The sequence below is a fragment of the Cervus canadensis genome, chromosome 22 (genome assembly GCF_019320065.1).
Source record: "Cervus canadensis isolate Bull #8, Minnesota chromosome 22, ASM1932006v1, whole genome shotgun sequence".
Lineage (NCBI taxonomy): Eukaryota > Metazoa > Chordata > Mammalia > Artiodactyla > Cervidae > Cervus > Cervus canadensis.
In genome coordinates, this window is record NC_057407.1 from 41,406,804 (window position 1) to 41,428,758 (window position 21,955).

Sequence of the window (21,955 nt, forward strand, 5' to 3'; positions counted from 1 at the left end):
GATCGAGACGCTACACTGTAGAGTAGTTAAATGTGATGAAATTTTGCTTGCCATATGGAGAACAGTCCAAGAAATGGTTGCTGGTGCTTTAGTTGTTGTTTTGCAGTTTTTATTTCTACCATCTTTGGAGTTTGACATACGTGGGTTCAATTTAAGACTCTGCAACCAGCTACGTGGCCTTGGGAAAATTATGTAACATCCCTGGGACTCAGTTTGCTCTTCGGTCAAAAGGGGAAAAAACCACCACCTCAGGAAGGTGTTGTGAGGATGCTGTGGAATGACTCAGAGACAGAGTCTTGCAGAGTCTTGTTGATGGGAGCTCAAAAACGGCACTTGGGTTCCATTATCCTGAGCACCTCCCTTGAAGCTGAGCAACTCCTCCTTGGGTAGGCCATGGTAAACCCTCCACTGCGTCCCCTCCAGGTCCATCCCTCAACCAAAGATCAAAATCATTCTCAGCCTAGGAACTCGGAACTGCAGGTCTGCCTCTTCATCGCATTCAACAGCCTTCCTCCGGAGTGAGTCATAGCAACACCTCCCTCCCAGCGGGCCAGGCGGAATACAAGTATTTTGCTACCACGTGGTTGCAAACTCCATCCAGGTCAGCGAATTACAGGGATTTCATTTTAGGAAGAGGGCCCAGCTCCGCAAACTGCTCCGGGTTCCCCAGCGTCTCCCGAAAAGAACCTCATCTCCAAAAACTCAAGGCTAGAGTCAGGTGAACAGGGCGGGCATGGGAACGCGGCCCCTTTCGAAAGGCGGTGCAGGCCGCAGCCCCGCAGCCACGCCTCGCGGCCGCCGTCTCCACACACCAGGTACCGGAGCACAGGGGAGCGAGGGACCGCGCGAGTCACTGTCACCGGCCAAAGGAGCCCGGCACGCTCAGTCTTCTCCTCAAGACTCCAAAGCAGTCGGCAGGCGTTCCCAGGAGAGGGTCGCCAGCTTCCTGTCCTGCCTTCCCAGTTCTTCTCTCTGGTTTTCCCATCCTGATAAACTGCCAAGCCTCGGCTCCTTTTCACCCACTCACACGCCAAGAGCCAAAAACCCCACGTGAGAAACCGCAGGGCGACGCGCATCTCCACAACCAGGGGAGGAGTCCTCACTAAAGCCCCCTTTTGCTCCCGGACGCGTCAGGGTCCTGACTGGAAACACTCGAAAGAGTAACTGAAGAGTTTTACGAAAGGGAACCAACGAGTGAGGAAACAGCAGCGGCCCTGAATCCACTCGGGAGGGGAGGAGGAATCACCCCCGGGGTAGCGACCGCGGGATTCCGGGACCCCGCCCGGCCTGAAGGGGCCGCGGGAGACAGCGGCCCCCAGGCTGACAGGAGCTATGGCGACAGGTGGAGGAAAACGACCATCCAACACCCAGGCCAACAGGGAGGAAGCGGGGAGATTAAAGACACCCACCTCAGGTCTCAGTCACTGCCTCCCAGGCCCAGAGCTGGAGGGGGGGTCACCGGGAACATCCAGAACCATCTCTGACGGCCGGGAGTCCTGTCCCTCCGCCGTCGTCGGGGCTGAGCCCTCTCTCCAAAGCCAGGCATCTCCTGAGGGACCCCACTCGGGTGTGGATCGCAACTAGCTCTGAAGCTTGAGCAGCTCACGTTACACCACAGAGCTTCACTGTCTTATCTGCAGATAGGATTAACAACACCTGCTACCTGGGGGTGGTCTTAAGGCTTAGCCACGTGAAATGCAGACGGCACAGAGCAAATCCCGCGCACCTGTTCTCATCTTTCCCCGCTATTCAGACATGCGCGCGCATGCACGTACGTGCGCACGTGCAGAGAAAGGCACGTGTGCTCAGAGGAAGCCACGTGCGCACCTGGAAACGCACATGCGCGTACACACACACACACACACACACACACACACGGATAGCAGTACATAGTACACCTACAGAAATTAAATGTGGATATGGTTCACTCCTCCAGGACTGTAACTAGACTCTTGTCCATGGTAAAGGCTGCTTCCCAAAGGACCCACCCAACTCCTGTTACTTAATACTCCAAGAAGCGCTAAGAACTGAGGGGAGCAGAAGTATTTCTTTTTAAAAAGGGTTACCAAACATCTTCACCCCAAGAAATGGCAGAGAAGTAAATCTTTTTTTAAACAGATCCAAGAATGAGGATGACAGAATGTAGCTTGTCAATACACTGCATGATAAATTACCACAAGCTTAGCAACTTAGAACAATACTCATTTATCATCCTGCCACGTGGTTGTTGGCAGAATTCACTTCCTTACAGATATGGAACGTGGCAGCTCACTTCTTGAAGGCTAGTGGGTCAGAGGTAGAGATTCCCTGCCTGTGAAAGGCTCACCTGATTAGGTCAGGCCCACCCAGGAGACTCTCCCTATTAGAGACCTTAATTACATCTGTAAAATCACTTCACTTTGGCCACAAGACTCAGCAGAATCACAGGAGCAGAATCCCACAATCTTTGCCACATTCTGTTGGTTAGCAGGAAGTTACAAGTACCATCCTGGTACAAGGCCCTGGGTAACCTGGACATAACTTAGAATTCTGCCCATTACAGATAGTTATAGATGAATGTATGGATATGCTTTGTAAGGTACGAGGAATAAAGATGGTTAACCTCATTTTTTCAGGGACTCAGAGACTCTTAAATATATTACCCAAATCATAAGCTCGCCTCTGTGACAAAGCTGAAACACACAGGGAGATTTTCTGCATCTAAAATCATGTTCTCTCTCCTCCACTTTTCAAACTGGCAAAGAAGGGAAGGCTCTGTCGCACCATCAGGTGGGACAGGTAGCTGATGTTCAGAGCATATTGATCACTTGATCCCAGTAAATGATAAATGAGTTGCAAATAGCCTTGTGTACAATGGCAGCCACATGGCTTTTAGCAGAGCTAGAATCAAATGCAGGGCTCTGGACTCCTGATTCAGTGTTCCTTCACAATGGACAGATCTCATTGTCTCTTTCACTGATCCTGTCAAAGACAGGCTCCAAGGCAAGAGAATAGCTGGGTCCAGGAATCATGTTTTGTTCTCATCCAGATGATTTGGCCTCACAGGCAAAGCCTTTCTTGATCTAGGAGTCCATCCAAAAATCTGGAGAAAATTAGATAGTTATTCTAAAATTAAGGTTACTGTAAGAATGGCAGGAAAGAAATCAAAAAGTTCAAGTTGTGAACAATTCACGTATATATGGTACAGATGATGGGCCAAGCTGATACAAATAAAAGGTATTATGCGGTTCATGGTATGTTTATATCAATTAATACATATTAAAATATACTATGTGGTTCAGGGATTATTGATATCTACCTACTCTTAAGTGTTGGTTCTTTTTAATGAAAACAGCATGCTGAGAACAATCACAACCAAACAGAAGCCATCACTCATGTTTGTGTATTAAAACAACTAAGCCACGCTTGCAACACAATAAAAACATCATCTTCCTGAGCCATGATGATTGTGGATTTTCTAAACTGGCATGAAGCTAAGAGATCTGGGTTCAGGGTTTTGCTTGGCCTCACTTCTAGCTCTGTGATTTTGAGGAAAGCACTTTCCCTTCCCAGCTCACGGCTTGAAACACACATAGGACACCAGACTCTCAGTTGTGGGCCCCCCGCCCCTAGGCCTTACTCTCTCATAAGGAGAGGCCGTTAGTGGCCAACTGGGTTTCTCTCAGAACCTCCTGGGTGTCCTTCTGGTGAGTTAACTAGTAAAGCAGGTACTCGCACTCCCCTGCTTAAAGCTCCGTGTAACACCCTGTCACATATGGTAGCCACAGTCTACACAGAGCTATTTTTTTTTAACAGTTACTTTTATTTTTTTAACTTATTTATTTTAATTGGAGGCTAATTACAATATTGTAGTGGTTTTTGCCATACATTGACATGAATCAGCCATGGGTGTACATGTGTTCCCCATCTTGAACCCCCCTCCCTACACAGAGCTATTAAGCATCTGCAATGCGACTGACCTCAGCTGAGATGTCCTGTAAGTATAAAACACACACCAGGTTTCAAAGATGTAGCATGAAAAAAAGAATGGAAAACATCTCAATAATATTTTGTAGGGGCTTCCCTGATGGCTCAGTTGGTAAAGAATCCGCCTGCAATGCAGCAGATCTGATTCCTGGGTCAGGAAGATTCTCTGGAGAAGGGATAGGCTACCCACTCCTGTCTTCTTGGGCTTCCCTTGCAGCTCAGCTGGTAAAGAATCTGTCTGCAATGTGGGTAGACCTGGGTTTGATCCCTGGGTTGGGAAGATTCCCCTGGAGAAGGGAATGTTTTATAGCATGCATGCACAGATGGATATGATACCAATTCAGATATACTGGGTTAAATAAAATATAAACAGATTACCTTTCTGTAAATGTTTTTAATGTGACTATTAGAAAGTTTTAAATAGCATATGTGGCCCACATTATATCTCAGAGGGAAAGCACTGATCTATAGTTTCTCACTGTCCTCAGAAAAGAATTTAAACTCCTTAGCAGTATCCAAAGTGATTTGGTCCCCCCAGGTTTCCTCAAATAGTCTCATTATCCCTCATTATTCTCCAACCACAGTGGCCCTATGATCCCTCAGACACATCAAACCCATGCCCACCTTAGGGTCTTTTCATGCATGACATCATCCTTCTGGAATGCTCTTTCCATGGTGCTCTACTCATTGCCATGCTGACTCAAACTCCCTCTTCAGATTTTATCTCACACATCACCTCAGCCAGGCCTTTCTGGACCACCTGATCTCAAGGGATCACACATCCAGTGACTCACCCCTCATTTCCTCCGAGGCCCTCACTGCCATTCTTAGCTACCTCATCTGATGATCTCTTCACCTGTTCCATGTCAGTCTCCCCGCAATGGAACAGAAGCTGTGTGAGGGCAGGAAACTTCCTGGCCTTACTCAGTCAATGTCGTATCTTCAGCTCAGGGCTCCACCACTTCTAGTTCTCAGCTCAGTGTTTGCTGAATGCATGAATGAACAGGGAAAAGAGCATGAAACTCAGAGTCAAAAATTCCACTTGGGTCAAACCCAATGACGTGGAGGATGACACCACCATCTTGCTCCAACTGCTGACTCTTACCCTCAATCCTCTACAGTCACTATAGGAGGCAGTGTAATAAGTAAAAGGACACCGTCTGGAGCTAAAATCCCTGAGTTTGAATTTCAACTCTGCCATTTGCTGGAGTGTGACCCTGCATGGAGCCCTTGACTGTCCCAAATCTCCATTTTCTCCCAGAGGTATAATTAGAATTATTAGGAAATAATTAGAATTATATCATGGTTATCTTGAAGATCAAGTAAGATAACAGCTTTGTCAGTCAAAGTGTCCCAGTGACATTTATCAGACCGAGACATTCTTGAAGGGGAAGGATTCTTTTATTTACATGGGTGTCCTCAGCACCTAGAACAAGGATTGGCTTAAGGCAGATGCCCCAAAACTACTTGATGGATGAATAAAGTTTCTTAAAAAAACCCAGCACTGCAAAGCAATGAACCTTGGGGAAGTCAGATCTCTCCACTGTTCCAACCTGGAAAAGATACCCTATTTTCAGATACCCCATTTTCCTCCAAACAGAAGCAAAAGGATCCTAGACATGGAGTGAGGCTTAAGATGTAATGGGTCTCATTTCCTCCATCTTCCAGAAGAATCCCAATTATAAGAGTCTCTCCAGGTGTCCAGACAAAACTGACTATAGATCCCCTGAAACCTTTAGCTTGAGAGTAGGATTTAAAAAGTCAGAGTCAGCATCTTCAGCTGGGGACAGAACAAACTCCAGAGGAGTAGGGAGCAGCTTTCTGCCCATGACAGTTTCTTTACTAGGAAAAAGAGAAAAAGACAAGGCCCGGGGCTTCACAGGTAAAGAATTCACCTGTCAGTGCAGGAGACATAAGAGATACGAGTTTGATTCCTGAGTTGGGAAGATCCCCTGGTGGAAGGCATGGCAACCCACTCCAGTATTCTTGCCTGGAGAATCCCAAGGACAAAGGAACCTGGCTTTGGTCTATAGGGTTGCAAAGAATCAGACACGACTGAAGCAACTTAGCAGGAAAAAAGACAAGGCCATCTAAGCGGTAGCTTTTGATTCTTACATTCTCAGAAAGAGCCACAGTATCTGCCTCCTTGATTGAAACTGGGGCCAAGGATAAAAAATAAGGAGAGGGGAAGAGGGTCTTATTTGGAGCTAATTGTTGTTAAAGCTCATAAAAGTCAAACTATTCCATGAAATGATAATTTTTCAAGATGGGGCAAGGAGTGTGGCTGGGAAGAGAGTGGGAAATGACTTCACTGGGCAGGCTTCTGCCTATTTTGCAAAGGATAAAGCTTGCCTTTGTTGTTCTTCTGGCTTCTGTTCCAGTAGCTCTGAAGTATAAAGGCTTCTGGCAGAACATCCCAGTTTCAACACCATTGTTCCTAGGCTTTGCTACTGAAAGGGCTATTCACATGGAAACCTCTCCCAGGCCAGACTTCCTTTGGCTACCACTTACTTACACCCTGGCTTAATCATGCAGCCCACCTAGGAAGTTTGGACAAACCAGACCAGGGATGGCACTTGGCCGTCTCTCCTAGTCCCACCTTGCCAACTCACTGCTGATTAAAAGCCAGAGCCAACCTCCATTCATTCCACCGACATGTTCTGAGCATTGCTTGCGTACTAGGTGTTGGAGCTACTGGTAGGGGCAAGGGAGACAAACATTAATGATAGCAGAAATCCACGAAAGAAGAAAAAGATCATTCTTCTTGTTGGAAAAGAGGAGTCATAAATAGAAAGCCCTTTCCAGAATGTGAAAAGTGAGCCACAATTAGGGATTATGGGATCCCAAAATCAGATTTGGGATCACTGAAGATGATGATGTGTTAAGGTCCAATTAGCAGGCTTCCCTACTGGCTCAGTGGTAAAGAATTTGCCTGCCAATGCAGAAGATACAGGTTCCATCCCTGATTCAGGAAGATCCCACATGCCAATGAGCAACTAAGCCCATAAGCCACAACTATTGATAGAGCCTGTGCTCTGGAGTCCGGGAGCTGCAACTACAGAACTCCAAGTGCCCTAGAGTCCGTGCTCCCCAACAAGAGAAGCCACCACAGACAGCAGCCCCTGCTCACCACAACTAGAGAAAACCCCACATGGCAATGAAGACCCAGCACAGCCAAAAGAAAAAAAAAAGAAAAAGAAAAGAACCAATGGAAGGTGTCTTTAAGGAAAGCACCTCCAGTAAGAGAAAAACTCCTCCATAGTGACCTGCAGCTCCCCATTCCCTTCACATCAGGCCATACCATGTATCTGAAGCCACTCTGCATTCTCCTTACAACCCAGGTTTTAGTCCGCTTGAGCCCTGGTTTCCAGCAGAGGGTGACAGGAAGTCACCTCATGACAGAGTATTCTGTCTGTGAAAAAAGGTGAATAAGGGACTGTGTTTAATCCTCTGTCTAGGCTAGGATAATGCCTTTAGGAACCCCGGTCTGTGGAACTGGCTTAATAGATGTGGGTTTATAGGCAGACAGTGTGGCAGTGAGTCCTAGTAGGTTTTGACTTATCAGACTTGTGAGATGTTGCAAGAGACTTCATCCCAAGGATATGAGAACTCTTGCTTGTCCAGACCTGCATGATCCAATTAATCTGAAAAAAAAATTAATTTCTTAGTTTCTGGCTTGTTATCCTGAGCACCTTCCACCCAGGTGAAATCTCACCCTCCCTCTCCCTGGTTAAAGCCTCACTGAAAAGTCCAGCTTTGAACCACTGACCCTCTCTGATCCCATTCCCTCATCTCTTAAATGGGAGTGATCATCGTCAACATCATCATGTTGTAACAACACTTGTGATGATTATGAGATTGTAATGGGAAAATAGGACTCCAGGAGTGAAGATGTACATGTTGGCATTTATAAAATCAGGACAGAGTTCTCTCTCTCCCTGAATCGGGACGATTTACGCGAAAGCAAGTTATAAAAGGCAGGCGAATACTTTACAAACATTAATTTTAAAGAAATCACCACTCACTGGAATCTTACCTCCTCTCCGGTGATTGGAAAACTTGCCCAGGTTTGGGAAAAGCTAACCAGCTGAGTTAAGCTGCCGCCTACACCCACCTGCCCGCCCCCGCTGCCCTCGCACCCCCCAGACGACAAGGCAGAACGGGTGGGCAGGGGAACACGGCTCAGCATTTATTTTTGGACCCACCTCACTAAAAATACCCCAAGCCTCCCTGTTTGATCACTCTCCCTTTTGACCTGAATGGATCGCGGGGCCCCGGCGGCCCGCCCCACCCTCGACCCGTTGTCCTTTAAAGGAGAAGGGCGTGGGGACGGATTCCTGCCGCTCAGGGACAGATGTGCGCCACCCGGACAGGCAGGGGCCGCGGCCCCACTGACGTCAGGGAGGCGCTCACTCGGCCGCAGCCTCCCGGCCAGGCCCGAACACCCGAAGGGTGGGGGGGGGGGGGACCCGCGCGCTGGGATTGGCTGGCCAAGTGCGGGCGCCCGCGCCGATTGGCTGGCGAGGTTTTAGAGGGAGTCCCGCTCTCCAATTAAAGGGCCCCGCCGCACCCGGCTGCGCACAGAGCTCCCCCTGGGCCCGCGATCTTAGCCATTCAAGCGCAGCTGTGCCCGCTGCACGCCCTCGCGCCTAAGCCTGAGCAGCCAGGCGCTGTCTGTCCACCCCAGAAGAGGATGGCAAAGGTGGCCAAGGACCTCAACCCGAGAGTTCAGAAGGTGAGCTGAGATCTGTCTGTACTTAGGCAGACTCCTTCTTTTCCCATTTCCCTCTCCTGTTTGAAGAGGCTTTCCTAGATGTATGGAGAAGAAAATTCACTAAATTCCAAGACTTTATAGAAACTAGAATCGTTGGGAATACAGGTTTGAGCTAACAGGCACATACCCCAAATGCTCCTCTTAAAAGCCTTTGTGTAAAGTATTTTTGCAAAGGATCTTAGTTCTTTGATGATGCCAATTAAAATTTAAATAAGGTAAAACTTTTCTCTTAAATGTTAACCCTGTGCTTTTGGAGGAGTGGGGAAGGAACCCTACCCTCCTCCTCCACTGGTTGAGGTGAAGGTGGGAAGGGGAATATTTACCCACAAGGAATCTACCCCTTTGCTCTCATCCCAACATTTTCTGTTTTTCACACACACACACACAAAGAAACCAGTTTCTTTAGTTGATGGTGTTGGCAATGGCGACAGTTCCAGTACACGGGAACTAATTTCTGTCTCCTGGGTCTTCACTTTTCCCTTTCAAGAAGGGCTGGCTGGGAGCCCAGAAGGTCACGGGTGAGTGACTGCCCGAGGGGCCTGCAGCTGTGCCCTTAGCTCCAATCCCCAATGGTTACTTACCTGCACACAGTGTGTGTGGAGGGGGGGCGGGGGTGGGGGGGGGTAGACACAGGCTAGGGGCTAAGAGGACCTGTGAACTGGAAGGAAGCCCAGAGACAGCCTAGACCAGTGAAGAAACTGAGTCTCAGGGTCACAGAGAGTTGGTCCTGGGAGGCAGTGGAGCCTATGGAAAAGCCTTAGGCATGGAAAACCCAGCTGTGCCACTTTCTAGCTGCACCACAACGACCAACCACGACCATCACCTTTCTGAGCCTCAGTTTCCTTGTCTCCCATAGAGGGATGTTAGGCCCCGCCTCCCTCACAGCAGCAGTAATAGCTATGGTACCCCATAGTGCTATCTCCCAAAGTAGTTATTTTTAAACTTAAACTCTGATTTCAGGGAAAATCAGAGTTTTGGTCTTTCAAGGCAAAGTTCCCTGTAAATATCTGTTATTACCTGGGCAAGGCAGGATAGAATGAGAAGGAGAAGGAAAATGAAAAACTATGTCAGAATCAAAATGCAAGTCAGCCCCTTAGAGGTGCAGGATTCACACATCTGATTTACAACTGTACCACTGCAAGGCTGACCTGCCCCAGACTCCCACACAGAGTCCATCGGACCTTCTGAATGTGTACACCAGGGCAGACTTCATCCAGAGAGCATCTCTCTGGAATGTTCCTGCCCCCCCCCACCCCCACCCCTGCTTCGCAGTTGCCAGACTGTTTGCAGAATTCAGTCATCTCTCCTCTTGAATTCTCACAACATGTTAGACCTTGATAAACTACTTGTCCTGTTAATTTCTACCTACTAGTGAGTCAGGCACGCACTGCTATTACTTTTCTACCCATCTTTCTAAATTCCTTGAGGAACAAACCTTTCTTACTCATCTCTGTTCCGATGCAGCCTGCCACGCACAGCATGACTCAATAAACTGAGTGAACCAGCTAAGACCATAGTGTTCACGGACAGTACAGTTTGTGTGTTACTGTTTTCTAACTTGTGGCAGCTCCAACATATTTGTGTGTCTGAACTGCCTCCCCAGATTCAGCCAAAGTAAAAGAGTTAAGAGCAAAAAGGGCAGTGTCTCACCGTCCAGCGGCACATCAGATGATTCAGGGTGGTTTTATTACAAGCTGATGGACAGTTAATGTGTGAAGGGAGACAGGAGACACGGAACCTCTCTCCTCAGCACAGCCCAGGTCGCCACTCAGAGGAAGCCTTGTTTGTATTTTCCTTTGCATGGGAGAGTGTGATTATCCGGATTAGAGGTGGAACACAGTCTCCTACTTGTCACCCGCTAGTGCCAACTTCCTTGCCCTGCAAAGGGTTTATTTTCCATTTAGATCCAATTACAGGCTTAGTGAAAGAATGTGGTGGGTATAGATGAAAGGGCGGATATTTTTTTACCCCTTGGGACTGTGACAGTCAGGAGGAGGATCACCACATGGGTGATGAACCCAGGTCCTCCACTCAGAAAGCTGAAGGAAGGGAAGGGAATGGGGGGGTGGGGAATCTCTCCTTGCTGAGGTGTATATCGGCGGTTAAATGTTGGGTTGTATCAACAGCGTGCTGCAGAGCTTTTATGGCATATTTACTTTTTAAATCTGCAACAGTGGTGGGTTTGCTAACATTTGGCTTCAGGAGGCATAATCACACTTAGGCATTTTGAAGCAATTTCATAGACTCTTAGAGCTGCAAGGGACCAATTTACAAAATGAGAAATGGTTTCAAATGGCCTCCATGAGGACTCCGCTGCCCAGCACCCAAAGGGAGGGGGACCACAGGGAATCCCTAGAACTGGAAAGTCAGAAAACAGTCTTTGAGAGAGAACATTAAAATCCCCAAATTGGGGCAGCCTTTGAGATCATCTCCCCAATTCCAGGCAGACAGAGAGACTGGCCGTGGGTCCCATCCTTAGTTCATGTCAGGGTATAGAAACAGTTCCTTCCCTCCTCCCATCTGCGCTGAGCCAAATGCTCCCATTGGCTACTCTTGAGCCCTGGTTTGTTTTTCGACTGGGAAAAAGGTTTCCTAGCATGGAGATCTTGTTCCCTGAGAATCAGGAACTAGCCAACATTCCCTGGTAACAAAAAGCCTGGAAGATCAAATGCCATTTCTCTTGGTGGAATCAACCACCACTGTGGGTGTGTTCTTCTCTGGTTTATTAAGTCATCAGTATTCTTGTAACCAGATTGGGGTTCAAATCCCAGCTCCACCACTTACTAGCTATGTGCTCCTGTGCAAGCTGATTAACTTCTGAGTCTGTGCCCTCATCTGAAAACTGAGGAGACACTGAAAGCATCTCCCTCCATAAATGAGCTGATGTATACAAAGGGCTCAGCAAGGTAGGTGCAAGTGGACTTGGCCATTGTTATTGTCAGTGGTGGTGGTTGTATTTCAGTGAGCGTGTGATTGCTGAAAGGAGTCTTTTGGTGAATAAAGGACACACTTTTCTTCTTCAGATGACTGGCCCATCTGAAGAGCAACTAATTTTCATTCAGCTGAACGAAAGCCAGCGGCCTTGATAACCTAGAACAATGACCGATGACCTTGTTTTCATTCTAGCCCAACACATACAAAATCTGCTTACACAACAGAGATCATTGGTCAGTGAGCATTTCACTCTGGAGTCCTGGAATAGTTAGGCCTGGAAGGAGACATGGAGCTCTTCTCACTTTATAGATATAGAAACTGAGACCCAGAGCAGCCAGCTCCCTTCTCTGAGACTGCTAAGAAGGTGGGCTGGGGCCCAGTAGGCTCTGCAAGAATACAGGCTCTTGGCTGCCAAAGAACCATTTGCAGGAATTTAGAAAGGACTAGAACAAAGAGATCTGAGAGCATGTTCACTGCTGCCTGTGTGCCTGCCAGTGGACCGGCTCCAGAGGGTTCTATTTCTCACCCCTCAGCACAATGTCCGAGGAGCATGAAAGGATGGTTCGTCCAAGTGCATTGCCAGGATCAGCTGGGCGTCTCCCTCCACCCTTCTCCACATCACGTCCCTCTTGGCTTTCCTGTCCTCCAGCTTCGCCCTCCCCCCTGTACTCAGCCCTTCCTGCTTTCACCTCCAGTTCCTGCCGTGTGCAAAACTGCTGGCACGCCGCCTGGGTGAGCCGATCCAATGTCAACACGGCTCCTCGAGAATTGTCCTTGGCTCCCTCCATCTTAGAAATATATTAAGCTGTCATTTAAAGACTTTAATAGCCAAATCATTGGAGACATGCCCATAGGTGTATAAGCAACTTGGCCCAAAGAGAGCCATATTAAAAAAGAAAGAAAGAAAGAAACTATCCAAGTCCTTAAAGTTCTCCCCAGACAGATGGCTGAAGCCATTACTTGTACACTGAAGATGCTTGTCATGTCGCACAGACGTATTCAAATATGTGGGGTTAGGGTTGACAATTGACTTGCACCAATACATCTGCCCCCTGAGGTGGTGAGGGGCAGGGAAAGGTATCTCACAGATCAGCTCTAGGCTTTATTCTAGCCATCTCAGCTCCAAGACCTTCTCAGGGCCCAGGGCTGACTAACAGTTCTATAAGCAGGACATGGAGTGACTTTGGCATTCCCCTCTGAAGATCCCACACTTTGATCGCCTCTCCATGTTAACTGGCCAGAGGTGACGAGGGAGAAAAAGAATGAGCTGGATTCAGCAAAGGATGGGGACCAGGAGAAGGGGCAGATGTGCAGACTCACAGGGGCATCTTTCTTTCCCTCCCCTGCCCTGGCCACTTCTGGGGAGGGTTGGATCAGGAGCAGAGAAGTCAGGGAATAGTTCCTCTTGTAACCCACCCTCTAGGTGGGCTCCAACAGAGAGTTGCCATTTGACTTTTCAAGGGAGAATCTTTCAACTTGCACATTTAAAATAGTGTATTTATAATAAAGTGGAAATTGGTCCTGAAAACATAGACCTTAGTAGTTCTTATCTCCCCCATGTTCATCCAACACCACTGAAGTATGTATGATAAGCAGAATTTTCTGGCAGGGAGCCAAGTTGTCACAGTAACTGCAAGCATTTACTGGTGACTTTGGACAGGTCGCTTTTCCTCAGAAGGGGCTGACTTTGAATGACGGCTGGAAACTTCATTCCTCCTGCCATCCACTGACCTTTTCTGGACCCCAGACTGTCTCCTAAATAACAAATGATTATGGGAAAACAGGACACAAACGCCATTCCATTGAGAGCAGAACTGGGGAAGAGCTTTTTGAGACCTCCATGAGGAAGAGACAGCTGCTGCTCTCTAAGTGCCTTCATTTGGAAATAGCCCCCTCCTCCCTTTCATTTGCTGATTAGGAAGAAGATTAGGCTGGCAGCTGCTGCTATGATCTCACCAGGTGCAGGGCCACCAACCACCTCTATAGGAGACCCTCGAGGTGGTATCATTTCCTTCACTTCGCGTGCAACTTGCAGTCCTGAACCCATTTCTGGAGCTCTGCTGTTCAGCCTCTAAGTCATGTTCGATTCCTTGTGACCCCATGAACTGCAGCATGCCAGGCTTCCCTGTCCTTCACTATCTCCCTGAGTTTGCTCAGACACATGCCCATTGAGTCAGTGATGCCATCCAACCATCTCATCCTCGGTTGCCCCCTTCTCCTCTTGCCCTCAGTTTTTCCCGGCATTAGTGTCTTTTCCAGTGAGTCAACTCTTTGCATCAGGTGGCCTAAGTATTGGAGCTTCAGCATCAGTCCTTCCAATGAATATTCAAGGTTGATTTCTTTTAGAATTGACTAGTTTGACCTTGTTGTTGTCCAAGGGACTCTCAAGCATCTTCTCCAGCACCACACTTCGAAAGTGTCAGTTCTTTGGCGCTCAGCCTTTTTATAATCCAACTCTCACATCCATACATGACTACTGAAAAAAATGATAGCTTTGACTGTACGGACCTTTGTCAGCAAAGTGACGTCTCTGCTTTTTAATACACTGTCTAGGTTTGTCATAGCTATTCTTCCAAGAAGCAAGCATCTTTAAATCTCAGAGCTTAGAGTGTATCAATGGCCCAGATCTGCAGAAGCTTCAGAAATGCCTTCTATAAAGCTTTTCAAGAAACAGTGAAATAAGAAGTCTGGTCTCCTGTGTGGACCTAGGCTATTTTAGTGGCCTAAACTTGTATTTGGTATCTAGGCCTAAATATTGATGTGGAAGTTCAACTGGACTTTCACAAAAACAGAAATAATAGTACAATCACAGAGCTTTATAAAACCCCTAAATCAACCCTTTGTTCCCCATCTGCTCTTCTATATGAGAAGTGTTTACATGTTTTCTCAGGTTGTGCTGGTCTTACTTTCGTCATCCATTTGGACTCTTGTCCCCCAAGGATCTGCACGAAGATTCACCTGTTCTCTGTTAGGATGGACAAGTTTGGGGAAAGGCAAGGGAAAGGAAAAGAGAGAGACCTCTTTTGAGGACACTCAGGATGCCTGATGTTTTCTCTCAGTTGTTTCATTTAGTCTTTAGGACTACATTGCAAACATAATGATGTCCTTTTTACACATGAGTCAATGAAGACTGAGGGTTTCAATGACTCGCCTAGGATCATATAGTGACAGATTAAGAACTCACACCCATTCCTCTCTGACTCTAAAACTGAAGCTCTTTCCACTGCGGGAAGATACCAGAAGGCTTTTGTCAGAAGCAGAAGTCTGGTGGAGAAGGACTAGGATTACTACTACAGGCTTCACACACAGATGAAGGTCAGCCCACTGTTGATGGTGATTCAGGGACAGCCCAGCATTTGCTAAAGGTTACCAGGCATCTGTACCTCTCTGATATTTCTTGGCCACAACCAGGTGTATGCTGTCATCCACACCAAGTCAAAGCAATTTCCCAGGTAGAAAAGAAAGACTTCCTAGATCTGTCCCTTCCTGGTTTTCTCGAAGTCTGCTAGAACTGTTTAGAGAGGAGGCTGGTAGAGAGACAATCTAAGGGATCATATAATAGTATCCAGAAATGACTGAAGAAGCAAGGACACTTGACCAAAAAAAAAAAAAAAATCCTAGAGATCCAAGCTCCAGAGCTTCCAGGAAATTCTATCCTGGGGATAAGCTTGGCCTCTGGAATGTGTATTCTCTCCATGCCTGGTCAGCCTGACTCACGGTCTACCCAATAACACAGGAATCAGGACCAAGCAAAACACAGCCCGAGCCCCCACCAGGACATGCTTTAAAAGGAAATAAGATTGCTGAGGGAGAAGAAACCAAAGGCTCTATTTGGCAAGTCACTCTTTTTGTAGGACAAAGTTGGCGCCAGGGTCCAGCCCATGGCAGTTGTTTCAAATCCATATGCTATGTGTATGTATTGATTTTTTTCCCCTCCTCCTATTTTAAAATATGGGTTCCTTTGTAAAATAAATCTTTGGAGAAAATGCAAAGGAATCATTAGATAAAAGAGCTGAGAAGAATCTACTGATCTGCTTGGTCAGTCCCTTCAGGTGGCAGAGGAGACATGGGGGCAAAATGTTATATCCAAAATGTACATGTGACATAGCAGAGAGGCACTGACTCACAGCATCTTTAAAGAATGAAGAAAAGGGTATCTTCTCCGTTTCATCACTTCCATGCCCAGGGTCCCCTGACTTCATGTCACCCTCATACCCTCAAAGCTCAGAAGGTCAGGTGAACATTTTGGCTGTGTGTGTAGCTTTGGCCACACAGTTTAAAGGCCATTTCGAGAAGTGGTTAAACATGCAACCTTTGCAAGCATGGAGATCTAGATGTGATGTGTAGTTCTGCCTTTTCATAGGTCTGCAACCAAGTTGCCTACTCCTCTCTGGACCTCTAGTTCCTCATCTGAGAAAGAGAGTTAATAACGGTTCTATATTTAAGCAATAGTCTAGTGAGAAAGCATGTAAAGCACCTGGATGCATAGTATGTTCTCAAAATAACAGCTCCTCCTGCTGCTATGGCTATCCTCATCGGCCCCAGCACAGAAATTCTATAGGAAGTTAAGTGCTAGAACGTGGAAGACCAAGTTCATCTTACTGACGTCACAGGTGGCTTCTAAGATATCAGATTGCAGGACCTTCTCTTTGTAGCTAAACTTAGACCTGGCCATAAATAGACCCGGGTCACAGCATCTGCAAAAATCAGGACAATGGCAACAATGTGCCCTGGGTGTCCAGTTGCTACACTTCTAAAAAGTAGTCCTCCTCTTTGGAGACCATTCGTTGGTCCCAGCTAGGTGATTTTACCCAGGCACTTAGCCATGCCAAGCCTCGGATGTCTTGCTTTTTAAAACAGCATAATAGTCACCATTTCTTGATTTAGCAGATATTTATTTAATACCTGTTACATGCCAGGCACTCTGCTGAGCGCTCAATACAAGACAATGAATAAGAAAGTTCTGGTCCCTGCCTTGCAGACTGGAGTCCAGTGGAATGTGCTTCACATGAAAGTAAGAGAAGAGGGAAAATCCTCTGGAAAAGGGCATGGTAACCCACTCCAGTATTCTTGCCTGGAGAATCCCCATGGACAGAGGAGCCTGGTGGGCTGCAGTCCACGGGCTCACAAAGAATCAGACACGACTGAAGCAGCTTAGCACACATGAGAGAGAAGAGCCAAATAATGTCAGTGCTCTATTCCTCTGTTTTCCTTGACCTCCTCCATCTCACAGACACACAGAGACACACAGACACACCACTCTTTTTCTCCTCCGTTACTGTCTGCCCTCAGATTTGAGCATTGCACACATCTGAGCCACTCCCAACCCCAGTCATCTCTACAGTATCACTGTGATGTAAGTATGACAGTTCTGCTCCCAGTTGTTGCATTTTAACAGGGCATTGAGTGAAGAGAAGTCTGGGAAAGGCAATGACAAGTAAACAGTGGCCCCTTCAGCCCTGTTGCACACCCATGGTGGTAGACCAGTTGTCTGTGCTCAGCCCATGTCCTCAGAGGCAGCTCAGCACCCCGTGATGTCCTTCATGATGCTGGTGTCAGGGGCACCAAAGGGCAGGAACGCAGGGTGAGAGCTCTTGGCTGACTGATGCCCCATAAGAAACCTGCCTTAGGAAGGTAGCGGCTATTTGGGCTGTGTGACTAAGAGGCATTTCCACGTACTGATTCACGGCTGACCACCAAGGTGACTGACCCAGCTAGTCCTCTGGCTAGAAGAGTTGGAGGGAAAGTGGAGCCCAGCCCCGCCCTCGTCCTGGAGGAGAGCCACCCACCTGCCGAGGGACCCCCCACTTTGTGCTCCCTGCCCCCACTTTGGCCCTGTGGCCACCAGTGTCCTTGTTAAGGGGTCTGGCTCTGATGGAGGGAGGGGTCAGCATTTGCGGCTTATTTTAGAGAAAGTGTGGGAGGGAGATTTTGTTTTTACTCATTAGTATCAACAGACAGAGGAGAGATTTTTTTTTAAACAGCGATCTGTGGATAGAATTGAGGGTATCAAGGAACAGAAATGAAGGAAAATAGTGCATCCTTATATACCTAACCTCTAACTGAAATGAAACATTTCTTTTCATTATAAATGAAAACAAAAGCCCTGGCAGTTTAGCACCCCCTGTGCCTTTTTTTTTAAAAAGCAAATAAAGCTATTGAATGTGACATTTAAGTTAGAAAAAGATAACTGGCCATAGGCCCTGTGTCCTTCATACCGACGGAAATCTGATATTTTCATATCCTATTACAGCCAAGAGAGATGCCAGGCATACCGCTCATACTCATCCTTGTTCTGAAATAACAGAAATTAAATCCATGACTGGCCTTGTTAATTAATTTAACAAAGGCATGTATGTTACTAAATTACAGATTAATTTTTACACATTGATATTATTTCAGTAGTATTCATTTTCTTTGTAATCATACATATTTTCATTTGTGCTTTTAGAACATGGTTCTGAGAAGGGACACTTTCATGTCAGACAAAAGGACACAAACAGATTAAGACTTCTGTCCAAAAAAAGCTGTAACAATATTCTACATACACACAAATATTCACATGCATGCATATGTATACACACATGCACATGTACAACCATAGTGGGTTGAGTTCTGAGGCTCTTGGATAGAGTAGACAAACTGAGTTCAAATCCCAGCTCTGTCACCTGCTTCCTATTTGGGGTAAATCCTATTACCTCTGAGCCTCAGTTTTTTCATCTATAAAATGGGCCTAAAATTTGTCCTCATGACAATAACCTATTAAGTTCTTAACACAGCATTTGACAGCTCATGAATGTGTGTTACACATGAGTTATCATCACTATTGAAAGACCCAGTGAAAGTGAAATGTGCAAACATTATTCTGGTGAAACTCATCACCTCCCTCTGATTTGGCCAACTTTAAGAATTCATTCTGTGCAAACACATATTCCATATAATTATTATAAGTCAGGGGCTGAGCTGGGAAGCAGAGAAGTAAAAAGGAAAGAAATCCCTGAAGCTGATAGTTTGAGAGATGGAACAGCCAGCCTGGCTACCAGAGAATCAAAGCCTTGATCAGAGGTTCAAATGAGAGAGTGAGGGAGATCAGAGAGGAAGTACTTAACCTGACCTGGGGAGGTCAGGGAACGCTCACCAAGGAGGCGACATCTGAGCTGAATGTTGAAAGACAAGGATGAATGAATATTATGCTTGGGTCACAGGCCAGTGTTATGAGTTCCAAGTCTTGACATGCATATTCTCCGTTTTACTTGACTTCTAAGTTGGGAAATATCATCCATCTTCAACTACAGAGAGACATACTCCTACATATCCATCCATCCATCAGGCACGTCTTGTAACTTTCTCATCCGAGAGCTTGTCCCTCTCACCTGTCAACCAACACCCTTGGGATGATAGGATAGCACAGCCTGCCAAGCTGGCATGCTTGAGACTCCCAAGCTCAGCAGAGGGGTTACAGCAAGCTCACCCCGATTCAGTTTGAATTTTTACAGGAAGATGTAGATTTGTGTTGTGATCAAAGGGAAAAAAAATTAACTGAGGATATGCAACATATATGGAAAGAAAGGAACACACAGACACACACACACACATACACACACCCTTTGTGAAATCAAGCATGCTCTGCCTGTGAGCAGAATGTGAAAACACAATTGTGAGGACCACAGGATGGTGTGTGCACCCCAAGTTTTATCCACCTTCCAATTCTTAAGTCATTCAGTTAGTAATTAGAGGAAAAGAAATTCCACAGAGAATTCCTTGATAAGCTGTGAGAAGGAAAGTCAGGAAACTTGAGTAAGAATGATCCCTTGCATCAGAACAATTCCTTCAGGTTTCTGACTTGGTCTGAGACTGTGGGAACCCTTCCTGCCATGATTCTGAGCAGGTAACTCAGCACAATGAAAACCACATGGTTTGTATATCGAAATGCCACTGGAATAATTGTCAGTTGATTTGTGTCAGTTGCAGATGGTATGTTAAACAGGGTGGGGGTGGGGATGACAGATGATTCCCTGCCAGTTATCTGGAAAATGAAATTATGGGGACCATCCCTGGGTTTGCAAGGATCTGACAACTAGGTGAAGTTTGATGGAAAAGCTGTGTTTCCTCAAGTCTGTCCTCTTTCACAGCCTACAGGCGCACACAGCCCATTGGGAGAACACACTCTGTAGCAAGATCCACACTAATTAGAAGGGCTGTTGCCACCCGCCCTGTGCCTTCCCTTGAACCCTACTAGGTCTCACAGCAGGTAGGAAGTCACCTGAGAAACTGATTCTCTGACCTCAATCTTGACCAATATGTAGGACTTGGACAGTGAACCAGACATTAGAAAAAAGTGGCCATTGCATCCCTGAACTAAGGAACTAAGGAAACAGAACCAGTGGGTGAGAGGGAGGTTAGGTTCAGAGAGAGATTTTTTAGCTCACAATAAGAAAGAGCTGTCTAATAATTAAAGGAATTCAAAAGGCTTGATCTTTTGACAAGGTCTCAGTGCATACAAGTGGTTCTCACAGCATCTGGCCACCTGGTCCATCTCCCATTTAAGGTTGTGGATGGGGTACTTGGACAAAATCGTTTTTAAGTCTTTCTGAATCTGAAATGCTAAGACACCCTGAGTTCTAATCCTAGCTCTTCTACTAACGAGCGCTTTCCTGGCCATTTAACTCCTATCCCATGACATCTTTCTTGTGTCTACATCCTCCATCCGTGAGCTCCTTGAGAGCAGGGACCAGGCCTTATTTCTCTTTTGTGTCACCCCGGAAAGCCAGGCATACAGGAAGGGCTCAAAAATTTTAATGGACTGAGAAGGAAATGAGATGGAATCAGGATACAGGAGAGAGAAGGAGAGGCATCAAAAGAAGCATGAGCAAGTGGGTTTTCCTTCCTGGCAGAGACAAGGAATCCTGAGGGGTAGAAAGGGAGATGGAGAGGAGCAGAGCAGAGGACACGGAGAGAGATGGAATAGAGTAGGCTAGACCATCAACCTCTTCCAGAGCCCCATACACACTGCTTAATCTACAACCTTCTGATTCGTGGACCACAGTCAGAACTGGCAAGATGGGAATAGGGCCAGAAGAGTGGGAGGAAGACTCCTAGAGAGTATTTAGGAAGGATCCTGAGATGAAAAGGAGCTGAAAGTGAGGGGGGGGTCAGAAAGGCACCCTTCCAGAGCAGCCTGAATTTTCCATGTCTGGTGCCGAATTGTATCATCCTCCTTCAAACTCATCTACACAAGGGTGGACCCCAGGGTGGCGGATGAGCCAAGCCTTGATTTGCTTCCTCCCTTCAGACGACTAACACAGACCTCCATCTGAACCTGAAGCAGGCCCCCTGTTTCTGGCGGGAAGCCTCTTGAGAACAAACTCCCATGATTTCCCTGGTCCGGGGAGACAGGTTGGCTGGGATCTCTAAACAACAGCAGCCACATCTCAGAAGGGTTGGCCCTCCTGAGAGATAAGATGCAGCAGGACGACTGAAAACTGGCTGAAATTTAGTCCAAACCACTCATAGCTCACACTGATATCTACTTAAAGTTTCTAGTCCTTGATGAATATTTATACCAAAATAGGGCCAGTGGAAAAGTTCCATCTGTGTGGATTTTTAAGAGTTTTGCCTTCCCTCAGCCACGTTGACCAAACTCAGGAAAGTGGTGGAATCAATGCCAAGTACATGCTCTTTGAAGTGCAAGAATAATTCTGAAAAGGCCCTGGACCCATCATATTTCTTCTTATCCTGCAGACTCAGAGTTGGCACTCCCTTCTTTAAAAATGCATAATATCAACACCTCTCAGTGCTCTATAACTTTAGCCAGTCTTTGACACCCTGCTGACTATGACTGCTTTTTTGAAAGAGCGGATAAGCCTATTCAAAGTTCTGCTGGGTAAGATTGTTTTGTTGGTTGACATTTTGCCCATCTTTTGAAAATCTGAATGGCCCAGCTCATCACTTTAATTCTCCTTTTTACTTTGCTAGTAGAGAAACGGCCCCAGATTCTTCTTCTCAGTTTCTAGTCATTCCATGCCCCTCAGAACCAAAACACCAGAAACTTGAACCAGTTATGCTCTTGGTATGAGGAGCAAAAATAGAAGCCTTGCTGTTATACTTGGCATGTGACCTGCACTTAAACCACACGTGGGCTATGTGTCAGGCATTGGGCTACATGGGTTTTTCCCCTCGTCTTTGCATAAATCCCATTTTACAGATGAGTAAACTAAGGTTCAGAGGGATTAAGTAAATAGCCACTGTGACAAAGCTAATGTGATGAATGGGAATTAAATG

At 46.6% G+C, this 21,955-nt stretch overlaps 1 protein-coding gene across 1 annotated transcript in view; it reads left to right on the top strand.

The window, feature by feature from the left end:
* The first annotated feature begins 8,535 nt into the window (after positions 1–8,535).
* The window catches only part of LMCD1 (LIM and cysteine rich domains 1), a 56,992-nt gene continuing 43,572 nt past the window's right edge, over positions 8,536–21,955 (top strand). The window contains exon 1 of the mRNA XM_043441817.1: positions 8,536–8,701. Coding sequence (XP_043297752.1) covers positions 8,660–8,701 — 42 coding nt within the window. The 5' untranslated portion in view covers positions 8,536–8,659. The remainder of the gene's footprint in view (positions 8,702–21,955) is intronic.